This window comes from Nothobranchius furzeri, chromosome 4 (genome assembly GCF_043380555.1).
Source record: "Nothobranchius furzeri strain GRZ-AD chromosome 4, NfurGRZ-RIMD1, whole genome shotgun sequence".
In the NCBI taxonomy this organism is placed as follows: domain Eukaryota; kingdom Metazoa; phylum Chordata; class Actinopteri; order Cyprinodontiformes; family Nothobranchiidae; genus Nothobranchius; species Nothobranchius furzeri.
This window is the reverse complement of record NC_091744.1, coordinates 66,260,977-66,287,717: the sequence shown is the minus strand read 5'-3', so window position 1 is coordinate 66,287,717 and position 26,741 is coordinate 66,260,977. Positions and strand designations below refer to the sequence as shown.

The window sequence follows — 26,741 nt, the reverse complement described above, 5'->3', positions numbered from 1 at the left end:
ACACATTTTTGTTTTTTACCAAATGCTGCCTATAAAACATAAATTAGTCATCTTGAATGTTTACACACTATGGCCTGCAAAGCCAAATGTATATTGTATTTTAACAACAATTATTTAGTAACTTCTGAAAATGCTTGCAATTAGTTATTTCTCAAAAAGTTCATTTTGGTAAAAAATTACACTGGAAATCCACAAGATAAATGTGTTTATTCAAAAATGAAGGCAAATTATAGATCCAACCAGGGAAGAAATTTGTTTCTTTTTTTCATGTAAAAATCATACAAATTAGCATCTCTGTTACAAATGATAAATAATACATAGGAAACACTGTTGAGCTTGACAATTAGTGTAAACGACACAAAGACACACAATTAAATTTTGGTCATCAGTGGTTTTCAGACACTTGTTTTCATGTGATGCTTTACGTAATCCAGCATTTCATCATCAGAAGTGATTGATTGTAACAAGCAGATATGGAATTTTATCAATTATTTTTGTCAGTTTGTAGCAAAAGACAACAATAAAACAGGGACACATCACACTCAGTGCTAACGTGTTTGTGTTCTTAGGCAGGTCAGAGCTTTGATGTTTATATTTCATGTTTTTAAACGAAACTGCTATTACCTAAAAGTTTTTCCCTTCCAAATATCTAAAACCACGCTTTACAGTGAAAGCCAAAAATCTAAATAAACAAAAGCAAAGGCTTTGTACATCTTTAGGGATCCACAGTTGTGTCAGTAAAAATGAAATAATAATAAAAAAAAAAAACTCTTAGCTTGGATTATACTGTTTTAATGATATCTGGTTTCGGTGGTCTGACATTATATAAATCACTTTTTTCATTAAAAAAGGCTTTTTAAAAACTGTAAATAAATGATATAATATTATCTACTGGGTTGTTTTGGTATCTTAAGAAAAGATGAATTAGCAAACACTGTAATGTACATTAACTGATTACTTTCTTTTTGGTCAGGAAACAAGAAGTGGATCTTTTTTAATGCAGTGTTACCAACTGATTTTGTGTATTCAGGTAGTATGTGAGATAGGCAGGATGCACATTAGCAGAAACTCATTTGGTTTTGTTAAAAGCATTTTTTTCAATCGTGAATAGAAAGAGTTTTTCCTGTCAGCCACTTGGTTATGTAACTGAGAAATAAAAGCTCATCCTGACAAAGTGCCTCTTTAAAAAATATCCATCCACCCCCACACACACATACATGTGTGCACGTATGTGCAAATGCACGTACACCCACATGCACGCACGTACACCCACATGCACACACACATCAACAACAGTCCTAATTAGGTCACCAGGACCACTGAGAAGTTTTAACATGATTCACTTTTACATAATTATTCACAGTTTCAACAGAAAGAAAAGCATAAAACATACCGTATAATAACTGTACAAACATTTTAATAGATGTGTATTGAAAATATGAACACAAGGTCTGTGACTTCATACCTCTCAGCTCTAACAGCACAAGAAACTCATGGCAGTTGCTTTGCATTGAAGTGGAATTTTTCTTTCCCTATTGTGCTTGCTTAAGGAGCTCCATGTCCAAGACTGTTGAGCTGGTCCTGAGTCTGAAGAGCAGTCCAACATCCCAGCAGCAGTGAAAATCTAATAAAAGTAAGAGTTCACAAACTGGGCTCTCCAAAAGTCCTCCTGCACTCCATGACCCCAGCCCCCGGGGGCCTGTCACAGTTATGTGTCAGTTTAACCTGGCTGGGCGTGAGGCGGTCATAGGCCAACCGGTACTCCCGATCAAAAGCATCTGCAATAAGACACACAGTTCATGTAACTGTTATTGTCTATATAAAGAGGATTAGTGACCCTGATGCCTAGCTTGGACAGAAACGTGGGTCCAGAACAAGTCTGAATATGTACTTCAGTAAAAGTAGAAAAAAAGTGAAAATTTTAACTTTACTTTAAGAGATGGTGAGTAGCTTTTACAAGAAAAGTTTACGTTAAAGGATGAAAACATGCAGAATTATATCAGGAAGCATTCTTCCCTGCTCATCTGTTTTCGTTAAATATGTGTCTTGTGGACTTTAGACTGTTAACCTCACTGCAGTTTTTCATTTTTACATGATAGCTTCATGGTTATAGCATTGTTATTTTATGAGCTGAAGTAACTGAAAAATGCCTTAAGAAGCTCATTCAAACAGAGAACAAATCTTTTATTTTTACAACTGAAACTGTTCTTTGAGCCTCTATAAGGCATATTATGGGCCATTCCCATCTGTACCGGGTCGGCCCGGGCCGGGTAGCGTAGGTTGTTTACGTATCTGGGTGGCCTGGTATTTTTCCGGGCCAACCAAGTCTCATTCTCAGCCCTCTTCTCGAGGGGGTCTGCTTCAGGCCGACCAGGGCCAACACACCCACTGCTGACAGCAAATTCACACCTTCCATTAGAGCAAGCCATTGATTGGTGGGTAGAATCAGCCCACATGGGCTTAAGGCAAGGATGTGTGGAATCAACCAGGCCAGGCTGGGGCCGACTGGGGCTACCCGGCCCGGGCCGACCCGGTACAGATGGGGATGGCCCATTATACTTTGTTGGAGCTCACAATGGCCCAGGAGCCCTGATTAATGGCCAAACATAAAGGCCTACAGCAGAAAGGCTGTTTGTCCTGCCCATTCTTCACATATATTAAATTAGTTAATCCCAATGTCTGAAGCTGCCTGAAGCTAGAAAGCCCTTTGTGTGTGTATGTGTGTGTGTGTGTGTGTGTGTGTGTGTGTGTGTGTGTGTGTGTGTGGTACAACAAGGATTTTAGCAGTAGCTCAGGCTAGGCTGGAAGCAGCTTAGGCTAACGTTGCTAGCGTTGAACTAGGGCTGGGCGATATGGCAAAAATAGAATATCAAGATTTTTCCAATATTTTATCACGATTTCGATTTTATCACGATTTTTTATCCATGAATAGCATAACTTCAATTGCGTATTAAAGAAGTGAAACACTGAATAAATAAACACTTATTCATATTAGGGATAATCAACACAGTGCTAACACACTTATATTTTAAACTCACACCAGAGATGATAAAAGCCCTGAGAGAAACAATTACAAAAATCAGTTTTTCTCGTTTTTCAAGTAACTTAACATAAATTAAAATCGTAAACATATTTAAAGTGCAAACATGTCAATTGCAAACGTATTGTGCAAACATGAACTTGTTCAAAATACTATGTAGCTCCCAGTTGCTCATGTAGTGGATAGTTAAGCTCAAATACGGCTCTGATGTGCGGCTGGACCAGAGATCGCTTGTGGTAGCAAATAACTGCGCATTCTGAATGTTTTCTGCAACACTCACTTTGCATTCAGCATACATGCGTGGAATGGCGGTGTTAGAAAAATACTTGCGGCTGGAAAACTCGTAGCGCAGATCCAATGTTTTTATCATGTTCTTAAATCCCACTCCTACTGTTCGCACGGGACACAAATCTTTAACCAAGTGGTACGTCACTGCATCGGTCACGCTGTTCCATCGTCTGCTGTCTCTGTCGTAAGGAGTGAGTTTTGTGTTTCTGTTAGCGTTTGCTGCCTGGAAGAATCACTAGCCGCTGCAGCCGCAGCCTTTTTAGCTTTAGTTGCCAGCTGGCTCTCATTGTACTGTTTGGGATGCCTTCTTTTCAAGTGATTAAACAAGTTTGTGGTGTTGCCATCACTTGCCTTGACGCTCTCCTTGCAAATGGCGTTTCGCTGCTCTTTGTCATCTGGTGAAAAACCAAACCAGTTCCATATAATGGACGAGGCGTTCCTCTTCGGAACGAAAACCTCGTTGTCGCTCTCAGCCGCGGCCGAAGCCATGTTTGTTCACACACAGGTGAAAACAAGCGGGGCACTAATATATTACTATGACTCACTCTGATTGGTTAAGGGTCAAACAAAGGCGTGTCATTCGCCTGGGATAAGTTCCCTTTTCATTCAAGAGACAGAAATTGAACAGCAGAGCTGTGAATCGTGATAAAAAGGTCTCTCAAAAATGACAGACCGTCAGATGTGTAGATCGTAAAACGGTCTAAAATCGTCATATCGCCCAGCCCTAAGTTGAAGCGGGTTGAAACATAATGATGTAAAGTGGTGTTTAAGCTGATGATGTGTAACACCAGAATGAACTTTTTCTCCGTGGCCATAACAACTTTACTAATTTACATAGAAGAGCAGGTTGGAGACAGCACACACTTTTGGTATGCTACGCTAGGCACCCCAGGATGCAAATATTCAACAAGGTATATGTGGTTTTAAATTCTAGTACACCTTTAATATTGAAATTCATTGCTTTCAAAAGCTCCAAATGCAGATTTATGTGGTGTTTCTTTCACTGGAGAGGGAAAATATGTCTAAACTTTAAACTAAATATTTGATTGAAAACTTAGATCATCAATGAAAAAATAATATAAATACATAAACCATATGTTTTCATTTGGAATGACTAAAATGAAGTTGTCAGGAGATTTGAACTTACTGATATTAATGTTATTTCTCCCCAAAGCCACAAGAGTCAGAAACAGTAAATCTCTGTAGAGGCTCCTGTTTGGGTAAAAGAAGACAAAAATGAGACACTCCATCCAAACAACCTGTCCTACATTTTTTACACAATTTAAACATCTTTCTTTGCTCACCTCTGTCTCTTGAAGCCCAACTCAGGCCCAAGCAGCTGGATGATCTGGCTCATGGGCTGATGAACATCACTTTTCTTGATGCTCCTCACGAAGCCCTGCAGCAGCTCCACGGTGAAGAGCTGGCCTTCTTCACACAGCCCAGATCGGATCAAGGAGTTGGCACCTGCACACACAATGAAATGAAAGTCGGCTTCATCAAAATCAGCTCTGAAAGAAGTGATAAAATTAGCATAACTAACAGGAGGTCTGAGCTGAATAAAGCAGGATGTTCCTATTATGTGCATCATTATTTCCTACAAAAACATGACCGTCAAAGAACAAAACTTTCTTGAAAGGAACTTTTATACCACAGTTTGAGGTGAGTAAATTCAGCATGAACTTACAGTGAGCATTCCATAGGACATAGCAGGGTTGGACTTTGTCTTTGTGCAACTTCAAGTTGTCCCACATGATCCTCACGAGCACCTGTTTGCTGTCCTCTGAGGAAACGATCGGGGGAGTCTGGAGAGAATGGAAATGGGAAGTTTTATTTAACCTCCTTAAGTAACACTAGGAGGCACCAAAGTTCCAGCTGAACACGCCATCATTTGCATATTTAAAATAACACCAAAGTCTTGTTTTTCCTTAGCCTCTGATGTTTAATGATGTAACTAGTTATATTAAATATGTTAATTGTAGAGTTTCAAAACGAACGGTAGATTCTGTACTGAAGGAATGTTTATTTTCTTTTTTCTTGGCCAAGTAGGTAAAATATGATTTCTGAGCAGCTGATAGTTACATCACACAGACTGGTAGATGTACCTGGTCTCCATGGCTGCAGTGTTGGGAGGCCAGGATTAAAGCTGGCAGGTTACTTGGTAGCTCCAGCCTTTTAAAGTACCACACCAGGTTCCAGAAGACAATAGGGTGTTGGTCAACAACACTTGGGGAGGAGAGGGCCTGGTCGCCCTCGTTTACCAGCAGGCTCTCCAGCTCCTTCCACAGAACCAAAGGGCTCAGGTACGGCACCGTCACTGGATCAGAGGCTGGTGGAGATGTGCCAGAGCTCCAGATGCTGTCCTGCTTCTGAGCCGGAGCTGCAGATGGCTGAGCTGCAGCATCAGACATGTTGTCCTCAGGACTGAGCGGTGCAGACATGTCCTCCTCTTTAACGGGATTACTTCTCTTAGAAGACCTGTGGGGAGACAGAGCAGATCTGTTTAAAGAGGCCATGGGGTTAAGAGGTACTTTCTGTGTGTGTGTGTGTGTGTGTGTGTGTGTGTGTGTGTGTGTGTGTGTGTGTGTGTGTGTGTGTGTGTGTGTGTGTGTGATTTTTAAACCTATTAAATTCTGTGTAAAATGATCCAAGAAGATGCCAAGATTCTAGGTAGCAACTTTTTGAGATTTATTTTATTTACGTTAAATTAATATTTCATGTGTAAATTAAGTTAAATTTAGTTTTTTTTAGATGCAACTAAAGAAATGAAAACAAACTGTGTCTTTGTGGCAGCTCTCATGTTGTACAATGTTTAGGGTTAGTGTTGGGGTGTTTTCTTTTTGGCCAGTGAACCCAGAGGAGAAAAAATTAGGCATTGTGGCATTTTTGCTGATTTTTGACAACTTTACCTATTTTGTGGTCTGAGATCTTTGATTTCCACATTGAGGAAAGGCAGGAAGGCTGTGCCACAGAATGGACAGGTACTGTTGAGGTTTGAGTCGTTTGCTGTCCATCCTGCCATGATCTCTTCATCATACACCATGCAGTCACACGTCTTACAAATTGAACAGCTGGACATAAGCACCTACGGCAGCAAGCAACATGGATAAATCATAATAAAATTTGGAGTCCGGGTTCTGATCAAAAACCCTGAAAGCAAGCATTTTTACCTCTATGATGTAATTAGGAGAGGGCTGGAAGCGGCTGACATCTGGGGAGGAATCCGGAGTGTGAGGAACTCTAGACGGAAGAGCCAGACCACCTGGACATGATGAAAAACACAACGACTGTTAACAGATTCATGCATATGTGAATAAAAAAATTATGGTGAATATATTTACTAAAGCAGCTATCTCGGTTACATTTATTTGGAGTTTTTTGTGTTGAAGGGATTATGTGAAAGTGCATGGACGTGTGCACGTGCCCATGTTTAGCATAAAGCTTGCGGCTAGTTGCAGAAAGGGCTTTACACTGAGCATGCCTGTTGGCCTAATATCTCACAGAACAATGTCAAACTCCACTCCTCTTACTCTAAATTTAGATAATCTAGATTTTTTCTTGGAAAATCCAAAATACTTTTATTTTTTTTAAACTAACTTAGAATTTAACCAAAACACACTTGCGTCAGTAACACCGGTGTAGAAGGATGAAAGGCACAAACCAGAAAACGAGTTGTGTCTGAACACTCTGTTGGGGCTGCTTGGACTGCCCAGGTTCGTTTGGTGAGACGCGACAGGACTCCTCCTGACCCGGGTCGTGCTGCAGTGCTGAGGGGAAGTGAAGCCGAGTGGGTCCAGACAGGAGTCATTATCGAGCAGCGAAGAACACTCTGTGTCTGCTGAGGTCAGCGAGGAAACGCTCATTCGATCACAGTTCGCATCCTGCAGGGGGCACAAATGAAAAAAAAAATGCTGTTAAGTAGGTTCATATGAGCTGGAAATCAGCTGAAAATGTCTCAAGAGTCAAACCTGCGTTAACGAAGTCTGGGAGGACAGACGAGAGTAGAGGCGACTAGCCTTCTCAGCCACGCCCTTCCCTGCTGATATGACGCTGCTCTTGAAGATGTCCAGAGTCGGGGTCAGCAGCGAGTCCATGGAGAAGGATGAGGCGGAGGGAGTCGGTGATGATGGTAAAATCAAGGAGGAGGGCCTCTCCTTGTCTTTGTTACACATCCCCAAAGGAAGAGAAGGCGACGGCCTTAGCCTCTCCTTAGATCTGACCGGCAGTGAGAGGTGCGTGTTGGAGCGGGACAGAGTTGAGGACAGTGAGGACGTATGAGTGAATGAGGGCGAGCGAAACAAAGGGCTTGAAGGGTTCTGAAAATCCAAACTGGGAGCATAGCTGCTAAGAGGGCTGTTGCTGTGATTTATATACGTTTCGATTTCCTCAGTGAGGTTGGTGCTAGGTGAGCGGCTGCTGTCCTGGTCACACTCTGTCACCATCTGGGGATCGAACCTCGTCTCAACACCGGCCCTCCTCTCTGTCCCATCAATGGAGATCCCACCATTTTCCACCAGAGGTTTCTGTTTATCAGTCTCTGTCTCCTCCTCCTCCACTCCACCTAGTCTGTCAGTGGAAAGCTGATTCTGCTTGGCAGCACTGAGGAGAGGGACGGTGAGCCTCACAAATCCCTGTCCTCCAGACAAGTCCAGGAATCTGGGCCTCTCTGCACATGGAGGATTGTCCCCAGATGGACCCAAAGTCACCCTGTGTCCGCTGCCTGAGAGAAAAACAATTCACAAAACGTTCAGGTCAGAGAGATTTCAGCTGCGGAAACTTTTACAATTACCTTATTATAAATAAAACATCATTTGTTGGCTTAAAATGTCTACAGAACCCACATTTTAGTTGCTGGACAAATAAAAGAGGATAAAATTTGTTACTTATTTATAACAAATATTATTGCACAACGTTGTTTTTGTTGTTTTTACAAATGTGACTATTGCATTCATGAATTTTTATACTGCTGGTATGTTGCTTTAACTCAACCAGGAAGAAGGAATAATATTTCATATGTTTTGTTTCTTTTTCAAGAGTTAGGGTTCATTTTAAAACATCTCTAAAAGTGAGATTGATGCTTCATCAGACACAAAATGCAGAATAAAATGCAGAATGCTGCAATAAACTTCAAGAGAGATCCCAAAGAAATATCTGCTTGCATAACACATTCACCAAAAGATTTTTTTTCCCTGAAAAGCACCTAAAAATAACCTCGAAAGGATAGATGAAGAGAACACGACACCCACAGCGTGGTTTCATTCTGCAGATCTTAAAGGAAAAGCATTGGTGTTGCTATACGCCGTGACTCACTTCTGCAGAAATGGCCACTAAGTGGGAAAATCCCAAAATTAACAAAGCTTTTCAGCAACTCACTAGACTGTCTGGAGCCTTTGTCTTCGCCCGATGCCGAGGCGTCCATCTCTCTGCTGCACACCCTCTCCTCCTCTTTGGACAGGGAGTCGTAGCCTTGATCCGACTGTCCACCTGCAAAAGAAAAAAAGAAGCTTTACTCCTCAGAGAGCTGTTATTACTTTCCTTCACGGTTTATTCTTTTCTCCTTTCAGAACAAGCTGAGGGGATTGAAACTGTACTACATGTTTTCAAGGATGTTTTCCAGAAGACAGATGATCTGAGAGTTTTTCTTCAAAAGAGCATGATGACATTGCCCACAGCTCATACAGCAGACAACGCTCTCGGAATAGAAAAGCAGCAGAAGCAATAAAGGATTGGAGTCTTTTAAAAAACTTGCATCACTCACAAGGTCAATCTGTGGGAAGAGACGCAAACCTGATCCTTTATATTCTCTAAAATTAACATTTCCAATATTGTTGTTTCATTCAAAGCACCATGAGACATATTTTAGTGCACCGACATAGATCTAGAAGGCTACTATCACTAATCAACGTAGTTACCAAAATAAATACACAAAAAATGGATAAAAAGTGAGGAATTTAAACAGAGCAGCGTCATCCTACCTGTGCTAAATCCATCATCACTCGAGTCCATTTTAGTGAAGTCTGTGTCGATGGAGGTGCGCTCAGCGGAATCATTGGCGCTGTCCAGACTGCCATGACTGACCGTGTCCAGGTCACTGCCGTCTGAAGAGAAAACAGATGAGAAGCTTAAAGTAACAATAGACAGTTTTTTTAACTTTAATCTAGAGCTTTAACATTAATCTCGGTGATGGTTGAGTTAGAAACTTGACCAGTTTCATTTTTGACACCACTCTGCCGCCCTCTGCTGGCCAAAAACTGCACTTGATTGTTTTGTGGAGCAGCTAGGTGTCTTACCAATTTCACACTGAAAGCATTAGCGGCGTGGAACAGCAGCAGAACGTCGCTACTTCAAATAGAATCCATTATAGTGTATGGTGAGCGTATGGCACGCCACGCTGCTGACGATGGGTTCGGGTTTCCCGCGAGACGCTTCCGGGATGCATCAATTTCCGAAGTTAAAGTTAAAGTCCCACTAGTTGTCACACACACTGATGCGTGTGAAACTTATTTGTCACATTTGACCCATCCCCTGGGGCAGTGGTGAGCTGCAGACACAGCCACGCTCAGACTAGACAGAAAATCATACACGGTTTCAGTGTAAAATCCCCAGTATTTTTCAAAATAAAAGTAAATGCAGCAATACAATTTCATATGTGAGACCCAATGGCTTATTTACTCACACTATCATTCCAGAAGGGCAGCGGTGTGTTTTTCATGGTTTTAATCCTGGCAGTGGAAAGGAACAACATCACATGTGACATCAAACAGCGATAACAAACATGATTTCCTCCTTTTTGGTTTAATGGCAAATTTCATAAACAAACTGTGACCTTTCAAGTCTCGAGGGATCTTGTGATCTTGCGAGTCAAGTGAGTGAGACTAAAGCGTTCCACTGCCTTTCTGAGCCGCTTCATGCTTCCAGTGTGAAACAGGGGTTAGGGGGCGCTCTTTACCTGCTTTACAGCTATTAGCTGTAATGCTAGTGGTTAGCATTTTCAGTTTGCTGATTGTCAATAAAAAGCGCAAGAAGAAAAAAAGAAGTTTGCTTTTTGTCTTGGCTTCATGGCTAAGCCTGGAAATAAAAGTAACAGAGTAATATCTTTGGAGGCAAAGCAAAAAACTCAAACCAGAGTAAAAATATCGGCGCTGCCTACATTTGTTTGAAGGAGCTAAAGGAAGCCACAAAACCACTGATGGTGACCATGCTTTGTTGCCACTGGACTTGTAAGTAATAATATATTTTTTGTCCAACAGTGTGGCTCTTTTTACGTCGTGGTTTATTTTAGGATTAATTGGCTCATGTCAGTGTTAGCCCTTGGTTAGCGCTAGCTACAGCAGGCTGCTGCAGTGTTGTTTACAACCGTTGTAGCTCCACTTTCAACCAGTAAGATGGAGGAGCAGAAATGCTCTGCTACTTTTACACAGAAAACAAACAATACTGTTTGAATGATGCACTAATAAGGAATAAATGAATCTTATGCATTTGAAAGCTGCAAATTTAGGATGAAAGTTAATTAAATAACAAATAAAATCAAAGAATAAACCACCAGGAACAGAGTTGATCATGTACGGCATGATGTTTCTATTAGAACCCCCACGCATCTTGTCATTATGCTAATGAGAGCCTTCTTAGTTTGTTGTGGGGAATTAGGGGATGTGTCAACAATACAAACCTGTGCTGCAGAGAGAAGAAGCCTTCTTTAATTAATATTATATCACAGTCATTAAAGGAATGCAGATGGGGAACACAGCGTGCTAGAGGAGGAGAAACAAATGATCCCACAAGATCTGACTCTTAGAGTGACAAAATAAAAACAAAACAACAAATTAAAACTTTAATTGACTCAACTGAACTCATATCAAACATCTTCTGCTCCTGATTTTTTTTATTTGTAGAAAGAAATTAAAACTGAATGATGTTTTAAATAATTTTAAAGTCATAAAACTAAATATTGGTTTTTGTAAATGTCAAAAAAAATAAATGTAATTACTGACAATTTTCTGTTAGTTTGTGTGTTTTCTTTTAATCCCATCAAACATTTGATCATTTCTATTGACAGGATTGAATTTTGCTAAAACATGTCCTTTGAGAAACAGTAGCAAATCTCTCTGGAATTTATTATAACCTGACATCAGATGCTCAAGAAAGAATTGTAGAAGTTTTGATGTTCTCACCTGAAAGCTGTGGGTCTCTGTGAGGAGTCTGGAGCTTTCTCCCTGCTTGCTTGAACTGGAGGACACCCAGGATCACGTTCCTGAGTTTCCCCCACAGGAAGTAGCCTCCTCTGGTGGTGGAGGGCCAGGTGCTCTCCAATACCGCCTTGAAAAGACAAACAAGAAAATTTCAAATATCAAATTAAAACAGGTAAAAGTTGAGTCACTTTGGATTACTACTTTATTATAAGTGTTTTTAGGAGAACACACCTTGTTATAGTAACCATAAGTTATAGCATTTGGTTGAACTCCGGCCTTCTTCATCTCAAACAACACCCTGACAGCCATCACCGGCTGACTGAACTGGCCACACAGCTGCAGCAGAACGCGGTAGCACACCTTAAACAGGAAAAAAGAAACTTTTAGTTAAAAATATACAAAAACAACATCCCAAAACTCATATATCGTTTTCATACCTCATCTGGAGCCTGCAGCTTCTTGTCCTGCATCTTCCTCAACACATCATGAGCTGTGCGCAGAGCTCGCACCTTGGAGTGACAGTTACCCACAAGCCCGGGCAAGCAGATAAACCACAAGCCGTAGCAGTGGCGAAGCAGACACTTGGACCACATCTGAGGCACGGAGGAATGTGTTTTGGCCATTTTATGGGCTGATTTGATCTCCTACAACAAATAAATATTACAAACCAATAAGATTTGTTGCACGTTTCACCCAAATTTGTAAAATTACAACGTGAAAACATGTTTGAATGCATTCATGTTTGCTAAACTCTACACAGCATGAACAGGATACAAAACAAATAGATTTTTTTTACGGTTTACTAAATGCCACATGAAGATTTATTTTGGTTGACCTGTTTGGAGCGTCTGAAGATGGCCGTAGGGCTGGCTGGGCTGCTGTGGCGTGAAGCAATGCCAGCTGACAGGGGATTTAGTCCTTCCATTGGCTCTAGGAGCTCCGACATCAGCACAGGAAACCCGGAGTAGCTGCAAAAAGACACAAGCTCACTATGATATCAGACAGAAAACACTACAGTAAGATATATTATAACATTTTTGTTCCGATTCCCTGGAAGCCTGAGTGCCAGCATATACTCAGCGGCCATGCCTTTCAGCTTTATGTGATCAAAAACGCTCGGCAGCTGCGACAAAGTCTTCAACAACAAAAGAGATTTATGCTAAGCCTCCTCTTTGGGAGCTGTGTTTCAGTTCACACAGCGATTGAGAGAAACGGGGTAAAAGAAAGAAGCAGTTTGTCTCGCGTCTGTTTCTAAAAGATCAGTCTGAGGCCTTTTACCTGTAGCACAGAGGATGTTCTTCCCCCTGAGGAAGAGGAGGCAGCTCTGGAGGGTTGATGTAGACCGTGTGCTCACTACGGTGGGACTCGTCCAGCTCGATCAGTCTGTTGTCCTCTTGACGCTCGCTGTCCATCTGGTTTGAACAAACATTTAATTCATCTCTTCGTACTATTAAAATACATCCCTATGCATAAACGCGGCACATGACTTAGATCTGTATGGGCAATCAGAGATGAGGGTCAGTGAGAGCGAGCAGATATCAGAAAACGTTTCTCTAAAGGGAAGTGCCAAACGAGGGGCTTGACCCATAAAGCCTTTAAGACCAAATGAAACTATAAGCTTCAGTGACCTGGACAAAGTTTACTCCGTGTCTCTCTAGAGCCACAAGTCCATTTGATTTGGAGTCTTTGACGTTTTGGCTGCACTAATGACACTAAACTGCCACGTTAGCTTCAGCTTCACTGATCTGCTGCATGGAGAAAAACGGTCACAAAGGTTAAAAACTGCATTTAATAGCTGTCTAGTAGCTCTTCTAGTGCCTTGGGTTGTCTAAATTGATTATTCTGGGAAAAATTTAAACAAAAAATCTAAATATCATGAAAGCAGTTCTCCCAGTGAACATGAATTGTGAAATGTTTGTTCCACTCTTTTGAGTGGATGATTCAGTCAACCAGCTCTGACTTGACCTATTTGTCTTCACTTCGATTCTGCTCAGCACTGCTTCTCCTGTCCTTCCTCTTACACCCAAAAGCTCTTTCTCAATCACACATTTGTTGTCAACCTCAGCAGCAATCGAGCTGAATGAATCAATGCTTCCACTTCCCAGTAATAAACACGTTGACCAGGATGCAGGACGTGTTCCTTTTCTAGCTGGATGTAAATGTGACTTCCTGATTGCACAAGTTTGCAGCCGCAAAGATGTTTTTGTGTTTTTTTGACGGAAGTGGGAGGATGTTTTGTCACTTTTGTGTGTGTGGAACAAAGCACATTGACAGTTTTTGTTCATAAACCCTTTCAAATCTGCAAATATTTAGCATTTGAGTGGAAACACACATCCAAAAAAAATTAATAAGTGGAGTTTACAATACCGGGACTGAAATAACATGAAAATAAATAATGCAATGACTCAACACACAAACAGAGAAAGTTCCAACCACAACACAAGCTCAGGCGGCTTACCTTGCTTCCAGTAGTGAATAACTACCAGGCAAATAATGAAGCGGAAAGAAACGACAATAAAGCAAACATAAGAAAATAGAAAAATATTCAAAGAAATTGAAAACCATTTCTTTGAATATTGTTTTTGAGCAGTTCAGCAAACTTCCTACTTCTATAAATTATCTGTAATCCTCACCTTATCAACACACTCATCAAAGAAAGCCAGGCTGGCATCTTTATCACTAACAAAGGAGCACTCCTCTATGAAACGGCTGAACATCTGAGTCTTTGTCATGAGGGAGTAAAACCTCTGATGGGAGCGATCTCTGCTCTTCAGAAAGCCTGCAAACAAAAAAGCAACACATTATTTATTATAACAATTGTAAAAACTGTAAATCACTGGACAGATGTTTACATTTCAGCCAGTAATGAAACATTTACAGAGTCAAGATGCACACTTAACCAGTGCTTTAGAAAACAAACTCTGTGGGATTGAAATGAAACATTCTGATTGCATAAGAGCACACAGATGTGCAGGGACATTGTGTTGTTAATCACATCGCCTCTCTGACTTGTCATCCAAGTCTAATTTCCACTGAGGCTGACGTTAGATAATCAGCTCTAAATTAAGCCAAATTTTGAAGCATGCAGCAGCGTTAGATTACATGGACAGGAAAGCAACCGGCTTCAAAATTTCATAATACACCACCGGGAAAATAGTCTAATCATAATTGGAGTCATAATTATACCATTTAGATGTATGTATGAGAAAAGCAGTAATATCTCCATTGGACAGGTTTTCTTTTCTTCATCCATCTGTGACTTACCTTGCAGATCAAAAAGCGAGGTGACATCAGTGGTTTTCTCAGAGGGGGCCTGGGTGATGGGCTGCAGACAGGAGCGGTAGCCCCGCAGGATGGCTGCCATGAAGCGGAGGAAGGCCTCTTGGATCTCCAGCTCCAGAGTGTGCAGGCTTTTCCCACCGTACAGCTCGCTGTCGGTCACCGTGTGGTCCATCTGCACATCATCTCGGTTTAAATGACCACCTGAAAGAACAAATCAGGACAGCTTAGAATCTAGAAATACTAACAGATTCACACAAGGATGGGCATTAAAATAAATAACTTCCACAGAGGTGCACATTGATGACAGGGCTACAGAGACCACAATGGTATAACAGGTGGGTTTTAGTATTAATGTTGTGCACAGCAAGTGAAAGCATTACAGCCTACAGTCTTTGTGAGTCAGGACTGTGAATGACTGCACCTAGTTTTACAGATGTGTGATCAATAGCTGTGGAGATTTCAGACTGGATCAAAGTGATGAAGAGACCAAAATACCATGCTGACACCACAGAAACAGAGTTAACAAGAAACAATACACAGATGAAGAGAAATAATTTAAGGCAATCTAGAGTTTGTGAAAATAATATTAACATCTTTATTTGTTTATGGATAAGACATTTTCTATTAACTGTGGTTTACATGTTCTTTAGATAGGAGTTTAGCAAAGGATGGACATCAATATGTGTGGTTTCTTTTTTAGGTTGTTTTATTGTACATTGCTATGTAGTTTTTGTTGTTTGTTTTGGAGTTGTGCAGCTGAAAGAAACACAATCAACCAACCAACCAATCAGTCAGTCAGTCAATATCAGTCAACCAACCAACCAACCAACCAACCAACCAACCAGTCAATCAATATAAATTAATCAACCAACAAACCAACTGACCAATCAGTCATTCAATTTCAATTAGTCAACCAACCAGCCAACCAACCAGTCAATCAATCAAAATCAATTTGTCAACCAACCAACCAACCAACCAACCAACCAACCAGTCAGTCAATCAATCAATATCAATTAGTCAACCAACCAACCAACCAACCAGTCAATCAACATCAATTAGTCAACCAACCAACCAACCAACCAGCCAGTCAATCAATCAATATCAATTTGTCAACCAACCAACCAACCAACCAACCAATCAGTCAATATCAACCAACCATTCAGTCAGTCAGTCAGTCAGTCAGTCGGTCAGTCAACCAACCAACCAACCAACCAACCAACCAACCAACCAACCAACCAATCAGTCAATCAATCAATATACATTTAGTCAACCAACCAACCAACCAACAAAACAAACAATCAGTCAATCAATATCAATTAGTCAACCAACCAACCAACCAACCAACCAACCAACCAATCAATCAATTAATTGGGTTTTACTTTTCATTATAATCCAATGACAAATTTTGGACAAAGAAAAAGAAAACTGAAAGTTTGTTGCATAAAAAAGGAAAACATTGGTATAAAACATTTAGACTGTATGATAGCTACAGTTCCTGTGGACTTGATCCTGCTTAAACCTAAATTTTAAAACCTTGACATAAAAAGCTAATTAGACAGTTAACAAATATCATCTGCGGCTCTCTAATATTGCCATCAAGAATGAAATGTTCGCTACATAGGTGTGCATGACAAACATCTTTAGGTCTTCTAGCAATAATGTAATGATTCTAATGAAGGCAGATAAGCAAACAAAAAAGCTAAATGTGAATATTAGAAACATTTATGTAAACTTCTGCAGGATCTCATGTCAGCTCAGACTTTCTCTGGTTGAAAGTTGTTTCTTGACACATCAGCTTCAAGAGCTCCTGTGATTCAGTAAAGATCATATGATGTTTTTATGGAAGAGTGAGTTCAGTCTTCCTGTAAAGTCAAATATCTAGGCTGACTCAACATATTTCTGTAGGGATATAAATTATGCATGAAATGACTTTAGAGAATGACACGGCATCAAACTGGACTCACCCTCTGAGAGCTGCTGATAGAGCTTATTCAGGGTATTCAGGAGATGTTTACAAGCTCTCCGAGGCAGGGTTTTCCAAGTCAAAGCCTTCTTGTCGTCTTTTCTGAAAGAAACACCATACGCTTTTCATCACACGAGAAGACCATCAAGAAGGATTTGCAAAAAAACATTTCACAGGTTCGCTGACATCAACCCTGACAACTCCATTTCTTTACAAGCATGTTTGATGTGATTTAGAGGCCACAAAACATCTTACAGTAAAATATTTCAAATTCCAGCAACACGTTATTAAATAAGAGAAGCTCTCACTGACAGATGCTGATAAAATGAGATCAAAACAGGCCAATATAAGCCTGAAGCACAGAGAAATATCTTTGGCTGGGGAAGTTGGAAGACTTTAATCAGCTGTTACTTACTGGGAGATGGTGTTGGTGTCCAAGTCAACACAGCTGATATCAGCAGGAGGCACATAAAGGTCAAAGTATCTGGAGTCCAAACCCACAATGAAAGGACATGGAGCGCTGAGAACATCTGCCAAGGCCAGTGGGCACAGAGGGATGTAGGGGCATGGCCAGTGAAAAGGAAAGATCATCTGAAAGGAGAACATTTATTTCCATCATTACAGGTAATACACCTACTGCCCTGCAAGAACTTGCAAAAATAAACAGAACATCTTATCACCTAAATTAGTCAAGCAAACAGTACTAATGATGTCCCAGAAACAAATTATCCTGTAAGATAAATGCATTGAGCATCGTTTGTTGAACGTGAAGAAATTTTATACAATCGTAAACTAATTAATCATAAATAAACATTTCCTGACATGCCTGCCCTGTTTTGCGAAGACAGCAGATTACTCGTCCTTTTCTGCTTCTCTCTCTCTCTCTCTCTCTCTCTCTCTCTCTCTCTCTCTCTCTCTCTCTCTCTCTCTCTCTCTCTCTCTCAGCCTGCTGGAATCAGTTTTGCAGTGCACTTCTCCCTTTTCAAGGATTTGATGAATTTATATTTATGCTAACTAAAGTAGCAAAATCATGTTATGAGTTTCGGCCTGAGTCTGCATTTTCCTTTTCGTATGCAGTAAATACTTTAAATGTAAACTCTTTTTGAAAGTGTTGCATTCCCCTGACAGCCTTGTGATCCATTATCCTAAATGGTTCTCTTTGATGTGATTAGAAATACATTACTTTATTAAGGTTGGGGCCTAGCTTCTTGACTGTTCACAATGACTTAATGCATAATTTTCCTTACTGTTGTTCTTATGAAAAGAAGAAATAAGGAAGAAGATGCTCACAGACACAAGGGCTTCTGTGACACTGGTGAGCACAGCTGGACGCAAGGAATGAACCAGGATCTTGTGCTCTGTGACAGCCAGAACCAGCAGAGTGACCGCATTTTTGGGTCCCAGATTCAGGAGTAAAGTGGAGAGGCTCCCACCGCTGCAGCACAGAAACACGGAGAAGGAAATTATTAAAACGGCAACAGAAACTGGCACTAAGTCACAGTAAAATGTAATTTGTTCAGTGTTTCCACCTAAGAGGCAGTGGAGAGGACACGGGTTGGCTCAGTATGAGGCTGTCATGTGGAGACAACTGTGAAAAACAAGCATAAGTTTATGCATCAGCTGGTGTTAATTTAGCTTGTTAATGAGCTTTGTCTAACACCATCAAATAAAGACGTAAAGTCATTTATTCTGACCTGCACAAGGATGCGTGGTCTTTGAGTGGAGGGAAACGGCACACTTTGCATAAAATGAGAGATGTGCCTGTGGAAACAAAACAATCAGATGCTCATGAAACTCTGAATCTCTTATGCTTTTAGTGAGAAAAAGAAACGATCTTTTAAAAAAGTACTAACTTTTCAATGGGGAGTGCATGTGGCCCAGAGATGGAGTATCTGTAGAGGAACGTGAGAAAACTTCTGAAGGATGGAAAGAAGGGCCAGTGGGAGAGTAAGCAGATGCTCTTGTTGTTATAAACATTTCTTGTCCCATCAGGTCCAAAATCGGAGCTTGGCAGGCCGAGTTGCGAGCGCTGACGCTCCGACAGATTCTCCTCGGAGTAAGGCTCATAAAACTGGATGGCTGCTCCGTACACCTGCACACACGTCATAATATAAGGGTGATGATCAGCACAGAGGATGCCTGTCCTGATGAAAACATTACAACTCAAATTAGTGTTTTGTTTCAAACAACACTCTGTCTTCATAAAATGATTTTCAGCATGATAGGGTAACTAAACCAGTTGTTTGAGGATCTTTCTCACAAATAAATTAACAAATCAGTGTTTATGTAGCACCATGAGACTAGCCTATAGACAAGAGGATGCAGGGAAGAAGAAATGAGCACTCAGGCATTCAAACATGCACACCAGCCTGAGCCCGTGGTGTATAAGACATTTATTATTCAGAAGATGAGTTGCACAAAAAAAGAGCAACATCTTTTATGCTGCATTGCTTATAAAAGACCTAAAGCCTTTTTAAGATTCCAAATACAGCCTTTTACTGATTCCTGATTCCAGTCAGAGTTTCAAAAGGGAATAACATTGTCTCTTTATCTCAGAAATACCACTGCAGCTTATCAACAAGTGGATCCATTAGGGATCGTAATGCACTGTGAGAGGGCAGACGGGTAAAAGAAGATGGATGAGCAGACAGGAACAGGCAATAAAGGGAGAATATGTGTGGTAAAGGGTGAAAAAGCAAATCTTGTTGGGGGAACTCCTTAACTAATGATGAAGTATGTAAAACTTTGTGAAAATGTTTCCTTAAGGCGCATACAAGTTCAACCAGAATGTGGCTTTTGATAACAGTGATGGAGATAGGTGGTTGTACCTTTTCTCCAGAGGCCCCCGTCAGCACAAACGTAGAGAAAACAGGCAGGGAGTGTTTGGTGTGAGCTGGCCAGCACTCAATCATCGCCCCCATGGGCAGACAGAACATAGGCACGGACTCAGGCAGGGGGAAGGACTCGTAGTCCTCTTCTGGGTACCTGCACAGTAAACCTGAGCACAGCACAGTCAAAAGAGAAGTTAATATAACAAATGTGTGTGTGATTGCTTATTAATGACACATATGTGCAGCCAAACTTTAGTTTTTACCTGCTTTATATGCGATTGTGTTTGCTTTAGCTAGAGACTTCTTATAGCAAAGGTAGACCGAGGATCCCCACTGAAACAAACAGCTCAGTGAAAAACCCACAACGCTTTTACGTGTGTAGATGTTTTGGGCGCTCCATCATACCATGCTGCTGTTGAGGTTTTTGTCCACCTTGCAGAAGGTGTGAGGAGGGGTCTCCCCTTTAGCGGGAATGATGACGCAGACGTCGGTGACAGCCAGGGAGGTGTGAGGCTGGCTCTTCGGTGCGCGGCGGTAGGTGACGTAGATGCGCTGAGAGGACGAGCTGCTGATGTTGGCGGGACGACCTGAGGGTGTGGTTTGGACGATGTGGCATCCAGGCTTAAGCTTCTCTTTCCACTCATACAGAACTCTGAAATATGAGATGGATTAAAGAAAAATAATTCATAGAAGAACTGTGGAGTTTATGTTGCAGAGCAGATTACCGTGAGCCGAGGTGGACAACGTGATTAGTGGTGCTTGGTGAGTAACGGGTTAGTGAGTGAGGATTACTTCTTACCCAAGATCTGTCAGTGGAGGCTTATCTCTGCCTCTCTTGTAGCACAAGAAGATCTGCGGACCCCGGAGACTGGCCCCGTTGAGCTCAGCGGACAGGCCTGAGGGGGTGCTCTCCACACAGGTAAAGCCCGGGGGTACCTCCTCACCGAGGGAGCGTATCACTATGGCAACATCGGTGATGGGAGCTTTGGATTTAACAGACTTGGTGCCAGCATCGTCAAAGTGCAAATCCTCCTCAAGAGGCTTGGGCGAGTCGGTGAGGCCAGCAACCACAAAGTAGTCGGCTACACGGGGCCCTTTATCCTCCATCATTTCCCATTCCCACTTTACGCTGGAGATTAGAAAGAGGAATTGTAATTTGTTTTATCCATGTTGCAAAACATTCTCCAGCTTCAAAAGAACACAAGCTATTGTCAACACAAAGGAACCCATCTGAGCCACCTAAGGAGGCCAAACAGGGCATCACCTTCAAATTCCCTCTATGCAGGAATTATAGTGATGCAAGAAACAGTTAGAGCTCTGCCCTCACTTTGTTTTTCCTTTTTAAATTAAACTTTTTAAAGTTTTTATTTTCCAGAACACCCTTTAAAATAATAAAACATTACAATTAAAAAGGATAGTCTGGGTTGGGAATAATAGCTCTAAAAGATTCTATCTAGACTTCTTAGGGCCTAAAATGTTGGAAATGACATCATAAAGCAAGCAAACAATGTAATAAAGTTTATAAAAGAAATAAGGAACCGTAATAAGAGCACCTGGAAGTGTTTAACAAGCATTCCAGTCTACAAAAACACCACATTTCACAAAAAATATGGGACCATTTAAGACCAATGACCTTGCTACAGTATGTGCCATGACTGATTATGTAAAATAAAACACATGGCTCTGAAGAAGAAAAGGAAAGCATGTTATAAGAGGGAAACAGAGATGAAGACAGTGTTTATAAGCCTGCAAAAGTCCCGAGAGCTTCCATTCTGAGCTCAACAATACGCTGATAAATGAAAGGAATAGCGGGAGCGCCTGTGAATCGGCTTGTTACGGTTTTTATCACACAGCGTGGAGCTCTGGAAACCCTCTCAACACTACGCCAGAATATTCTACTTCAGCTTCAAGAGCCTGCTTTATCTCTTTCAGCAGTTTCCCCCACACGCACACAGCAAACAGCTGCTTATTTTTCCATCACATAGATATGAGAGTTCCTAATGTACAATGTGCCCGTTTTAGGACGCCTGGTACACAGAAAGCCAAGGGTCACATCTCACCTAGGACTTTGGCCTCAGTGATGTTTTTAACCCCAGTGCTTCAGTAAAGTTTCTCCCTGTAGGTGTGAGATGATGCCGACAACTTGTCACCACTTAGGGTAAGAATGTGAAAAATAACCTAAACGTCAGCGTTTCAACGCTGATGCTGAGGGAGAGAAATTAATCAGTTTATAACCTTTTTGTCAAAGTGATGATGAGTATTTTCCCTGGTGATAGGGGGCAGTACATACCTAAATCATTGCATGCAAGGGTTATTTTTGTGTTGGAGTAAGACCTTACCAACAGAAGGCCAATAGGGTCAAAAGTGCTTGGGAGTGCAACCAACAGTAAAATGGGCAAGCACATCAGCCTCTGTTTCATCACTGGCAACGAGCAAAGAGGGAAATGTGTAAAATAGCAACGCTTATGACTGGAAAAGTTTTATAACCATTTGTTCCAAGTCAGTAAATGTGTTTTGTTCTCACAGGCTCTGGTAGAAGAAAACATGGCATCTAATAAAGCATCGCTCAGAGACTTCCACGCTTGCGCCCTTCAAATGCGCAATCCTGGCCAGGGGTGTGACCGTGCGAGTGCGTAGGGCATGCGGAAAGTGATCATGCCCCTTTTGCACCATTGATCCACACTTGGGTGCTCCCATCTCATTTAGAATAAATTTTTATGGTTATATATTACAAAGATGCCAATATTTTTCAACAACTGGGCATTATTTAATTCATTTTCAACAACATTTCGATGGATATTTCCAGTGATTTACGTGAAAAACGACACATTGCCCCTTTAACTGATAAACCCCTTTGAAATGTTCAATAGCATCATTCAGCCCTCTTCATTTAGTGTTTCATAATCATGCTTCTGACAAACAGGAAATGGTGATTTTATAAATCGTGACTCATCAACATGTGTTCTGTTTTCCTTAAAGGTAATTGCTCTTTTCACCAGAGTTATTACAGACTTTTAATGACTCCAGTGAAGATTTGACTTAATGGAATGATATAACAAAACACACAAAATGGGAGCAAGTTTTGTTTTCAAGCAACATGCTGCTGATAAGAAGTAGTGAACAATAAATGCTTGTGAAGTAAAGGCATACTTAGCAAATTTTTCATATTTTTAAATCATTTTCGTGAGCCAGCATGTTCTAAAATGATCCTTTATGGGGTTAATGAAAGGCCTCCCCGCCCCTGTCGCCCCCTGTGGCCAGAATATTCCACTTGCAACTTCAGACTGGCGGGCCGCGCTGTTGGGACTTGATATTGACATACCTCACACAGCAGTCTGGTTCCAGCACGTTTCCTGCATGTTTTAGAACATGAACAGAGCTGATTTGTTAAATTTAGGGAAGAATCACTCCGTTAGACACTAATGAAGGCTGGGGAGACTTTCCAGCTTTTAGATTAAGGTGTTAAAAAGACAAACGCACAGAGAGATTTTCCTTTTGGTTCTACAAATGAACACTAGAGGGTGCTAAAAGCATGCCAAAACTACCCAGTCTCACTTTATGAGCCAACACAACACAGGCTCATCCCTTGGGTTAGGCGCATGTATTCAAATTGAACTTATTTGTCAAATCATAGCATTGCCTGGGCTTCAAAAAGGAGCTGATGATGCATCTTATAATATTCTTTTCCACACAACTTCTCTCAGTGTCTATTTCAGCCAAAATGAGAAGAAAAAGAAGCTTCAGCACATTAGCTCTCACTTACTGTAAACATTTAGAACAACGTGAAACGAAACATGACAAAGACGCTGAGAAATGGTGGAGATGGAGTCTTCAGAATGTTGGCTTAAGGGTCTCACATTTTACATAATTACAGCAGCTTTATTAAGAAAACAACGATAATAATCTGCATCCTCAATCCATTCCATTAAAGTAATCTCTAAAAAGCTTTTGTTCAGTGATTCACCTCCTCTGCTCTGTGGCATAACTCAAAAATAAATTACCTGCTTTTGTTTTTAACTCACGACTGCAGCAGCTCAACAGCTGCGTCATAAAATACTAGAAAGATTCTGGATTAAATGTGGAAGTGATCTCTGGTTTTAGCTGCAGCAACATCCTAAAGTGCCAGAGTCTGCCCATCAACAGGAAGCATGAAGAATAAAATGATATCTAATCTGCTCCAAAGCAGCAAAATGAAATCTGAGAAGTGCAGACTGAACATTTGCTTCTCCGATGCTGGAAACATTATTCTGATCACCCTAACTCAGGATTTAAGATCGTCATGCACACTTTGTTTTTATATGGAGTTTTAGTTCACGATTAAAACCTCATTCATGTAAAATCACAACTTTATCTTTCAGTATCATTTTTGTTTAACTCTTACTTGTTGTGGGGAATCCTGTGTTGGCTCATAGCTGGAAGAGAGTGACTCGTGGGCTCTGCAAGAGCTGCAATCTTTTCATTCAACACACTTTTCTCTGTGATCGTAAAACAAATAAGGACATGGCGGATTTCCTCTTTTTCGAACTGACTTCCCAGTCCAGCATCACTGTGTTCATGAGTCATCTCTGCTTTGGCAAAGCACTTGGGCCACTTTCTGTGAATATTTCATCAGTGCAAATTTGGTCCAAGAGCGTCAGATCAGAGCTGTGTACTTTCCAGAGATGATTACATTCAATCTATAGGATTTTTGTAGACGTAGACACACAATCAGAGATGTTTTCTGTTTAATCCGTTTAACTAACACTCTTGAGCAATGTAGGATGAGTTTATCGGTGAACCACAATTAAAGAAAAGGATGGATCATTTAAACTTTTAGGTAAAAAAGAACATTTTAAAAGAAACTTTGAAGTGTGCCAACACAGTTGTTGTCTGGAATAAAAAAACATTTTTTTTGTGATAGTAAAACTAACAAATAAGCACAATTAATGGGTTTTATTATGATTTTCTACCTCATCACGTTACAGTTGTATTTACTTAATTAGAAAATGTGTATTTATGATACTCTACCACGTTTTTCCACCTGCTTAGTTTTATCAATTTGTGGTTCAAGATGGCTCAGTAGGAGCACCCTCAATTTCATTGTGCCATCAGGTACAATGACAATGAAGAACTATTCTATTCTATTCTATTCTATTCTATTCAGGTCTAATTCAGTTCTGTTCTATTTTATTCTAATCTATTCTATTCTAATTCTGTTCTGTTCTATTTTATTGAATTCAATTCAATTCTATTCCATTCTATTCTAAATGTATGAGAAGACTGAACCAAGATATTAAGAAATGTTAAAGTTGCTGCTAGTGGAGCATTATAATAATTTAAAATCCATACTTTGTGTGGTATTTGGACTGCGTGCTTTGATGTGTAATTTGGATGTTTACCATCTCTTCTCTTTCTAAGTTGCAAGGCATGAAAATGCTGAAACTTTGTGATAGACTTGCAGACAGAATTATTTAACGGGCGATTAATGCTTGGCATCCTTTACTGAATGCTGCTCATGTTGAAGGTTATAAATACGTCTTTGTGTCACACATAGTTTATGTGTTGCAGACTATATATATATATATGTATATATGTGTGTGTGTGTGTGTGTCTAAGTTATATATAACTTTCTAATGTAACATTTTGTGAAATAGATCTGATGTGAAGGAAGTTTTTAATATTCAAGTGGGTATATTGTGACCAGGGAGACAGAGGCAGGCTGTCAGGGATTAGAGAGGTTTGTTTTAACAACAGCAGGGGGGTGCAGGGAGGATGGGCAGCAGCCTGATCTGAGAGGGAACCACCACTACATTATTTCACTCGTGCATCTGTTCCCTCTCACAGCTACGACGAATGTCCTGACCCCCATCAGCCATTTGCTCATGTGTGACAGGGGTAACCCGGCCTCCACGAAGACAGAAGGGGACCACACACCCAAGATAAATAGAGGAGAAGCTCGAAATAGGAAGAGAGACAGAAAAAAAAACCGCTACAGAGCCTTACTGGATAAGCTTGCAAAGCTTCCATCACGTGCACACGGAATAACCGTGCAGATGATCCAACATAGAAGCATTTCATTTATATCCAGTTTAATAATAATGATATATTATGGATGCAAGGCCTCCACTTGAATGCAATGTAACCAATGGGTGCACAGTAAAACACAGACAGCGATGCCCAATAAATAAAACATCAGGTTATTCTTGCATAGCTGCACGACACCGATCCAGCCTGTTTATACCTTCGGAACATGATCCAAATAAGAAATCCGACATTTAAATGATTTCGTAAATCACGAAGCTAGATTACAAACATTTAAATGTATAAATATTAGGTATAAAAAAACAAAAACATCTTAATCCGCAAACTGAAGGTGTGCCGTTTGTTTTATTCCCAATTAAATAAGAATTTACTCACATCACGATGATGGAAAGACGAGCTGTTGAACTGATTTCTGCTGATAAATAATTCGTCCTCAATGCGTCCAGCTCTATTTATTATTGCTCATCATGTTTAAATTAAACAAACATCAGAATTTCTTACGGGTTCCGAGGACCCAAATACACGGTCCAGTTCTGAGCAGCGTTTTATCCCGAGCTGCGAGGCCCACGTGACTGATTACAACCATCGCTGACGTCACTGGTGACACCTCCGGCAGCTGTGACATCTATCGATGCCATGTCGAAAATTTTCCAAACCACAGTAATGAAATAGTTTCAACAACAGGAAGTTGGCGAATTTACCGTGATATGGATGGTATTTGAACGCATCATTAACCCAACACTACAACAAAGATTATGGAATTACACTCAGACAATAATTAGATAACAGTTAAAAAAAAGTTGTAAAATACCCAAATATAGGACACATAGGACGTTATGTGACGCACTACAGGCGGAGGACAAATAGCTTATAAAACATAAGGTGACTGAAACCACTAAAGCCATTGTTTTCTATAATTAATCCCAAAATTAATTGTTGCTGTGTCATTCTTTAATTCCTACAATAAAAAGACGCATTTGTGTATCAAATTAGTTGAATGACTTATTTTTCAGGATTAACCTGATTCAAAAAGGCAGATATACCCGTTGACTTTACTGCCCTCTGCTGGTCATTATAAGAGAATAACTGACGTTTAAATGGACTCCTACATGCTTTGTCATGATGAT

The 26,741-nt window shown here is 40.6% G+C and overlaps 1 protein-coding gene across 2 annotated transcripts; it reads right to left on the bottom strand.

Annotated features, from left to right (window-relative positions):
• Positions 1 to 188: 188 nt before the first annotated feature.
• On the bottom strand, positions 189 to 26,198 carry dennd4a (DENN/MADD domain containing 4A). 2 transcript variants are annotated; one of them, XM_015964399.3, is made up of 30 exons: positions 25,990 to 26,198; positions 20,393 to 20,722; positions 19,999 to 20,245; positions 19,857 to 19,926; positions 19,591 to 19,760; positions 18,616 to 18,854; positions 18,457 to 18,523; positions 18,292 to 18,350; positions 18,053 to 18,197; positions 17,178 to 17,353; positions 16,764 to 16,864; positions 14,782 to 15,000; positions 14,151 to 14,296; positions 13,976 to 13,996; positions 12,796 to 12,929; positions 12,353 to 12,485; positions 11,955 to 12,161; positions 11,749 to 11,877; positions 11,500 to 11,644; positions 9,304 to 9,426; positions 8,702 to 8,812; positions 7,297 to 8,048; positions 6,990 to 7,209; positions 6,499 to 6,590; positions 6,238 to 6,413; positions 5,434 to 5,806; positions 5,016 to 5,133; positions 4,633 to 4,795; positions 4,476 to 4,540; positions 189 to 1,778 (listed from the first exon to the last, which is right to left on the bottom strand). In XM_015964399.3, the coding sequence occupies exons 2-30, from the start codon at positions 20,701 to 20,703 to the stop codon at positions 1,642 to 1,644; spliced, it is 5,049 nt and encodes a 1,682-aa protein (XP_015819885.1). In that variant the 5' UTR covers positions 20,704 to 20,722; positions 25,990 to 26,198; the 3' UTR covers positions 189 to 1,641. The 2 variants fall into 2 exon arrangements, with proteins under 2 accessions (XP_015819885.1, XP_015819886.1); XM_015964400.3 differs by lacking the exon at positions 13,976 to 13,996.
• Positions 26,199 to 26,741: the final 543 nt, after the last annotated feature.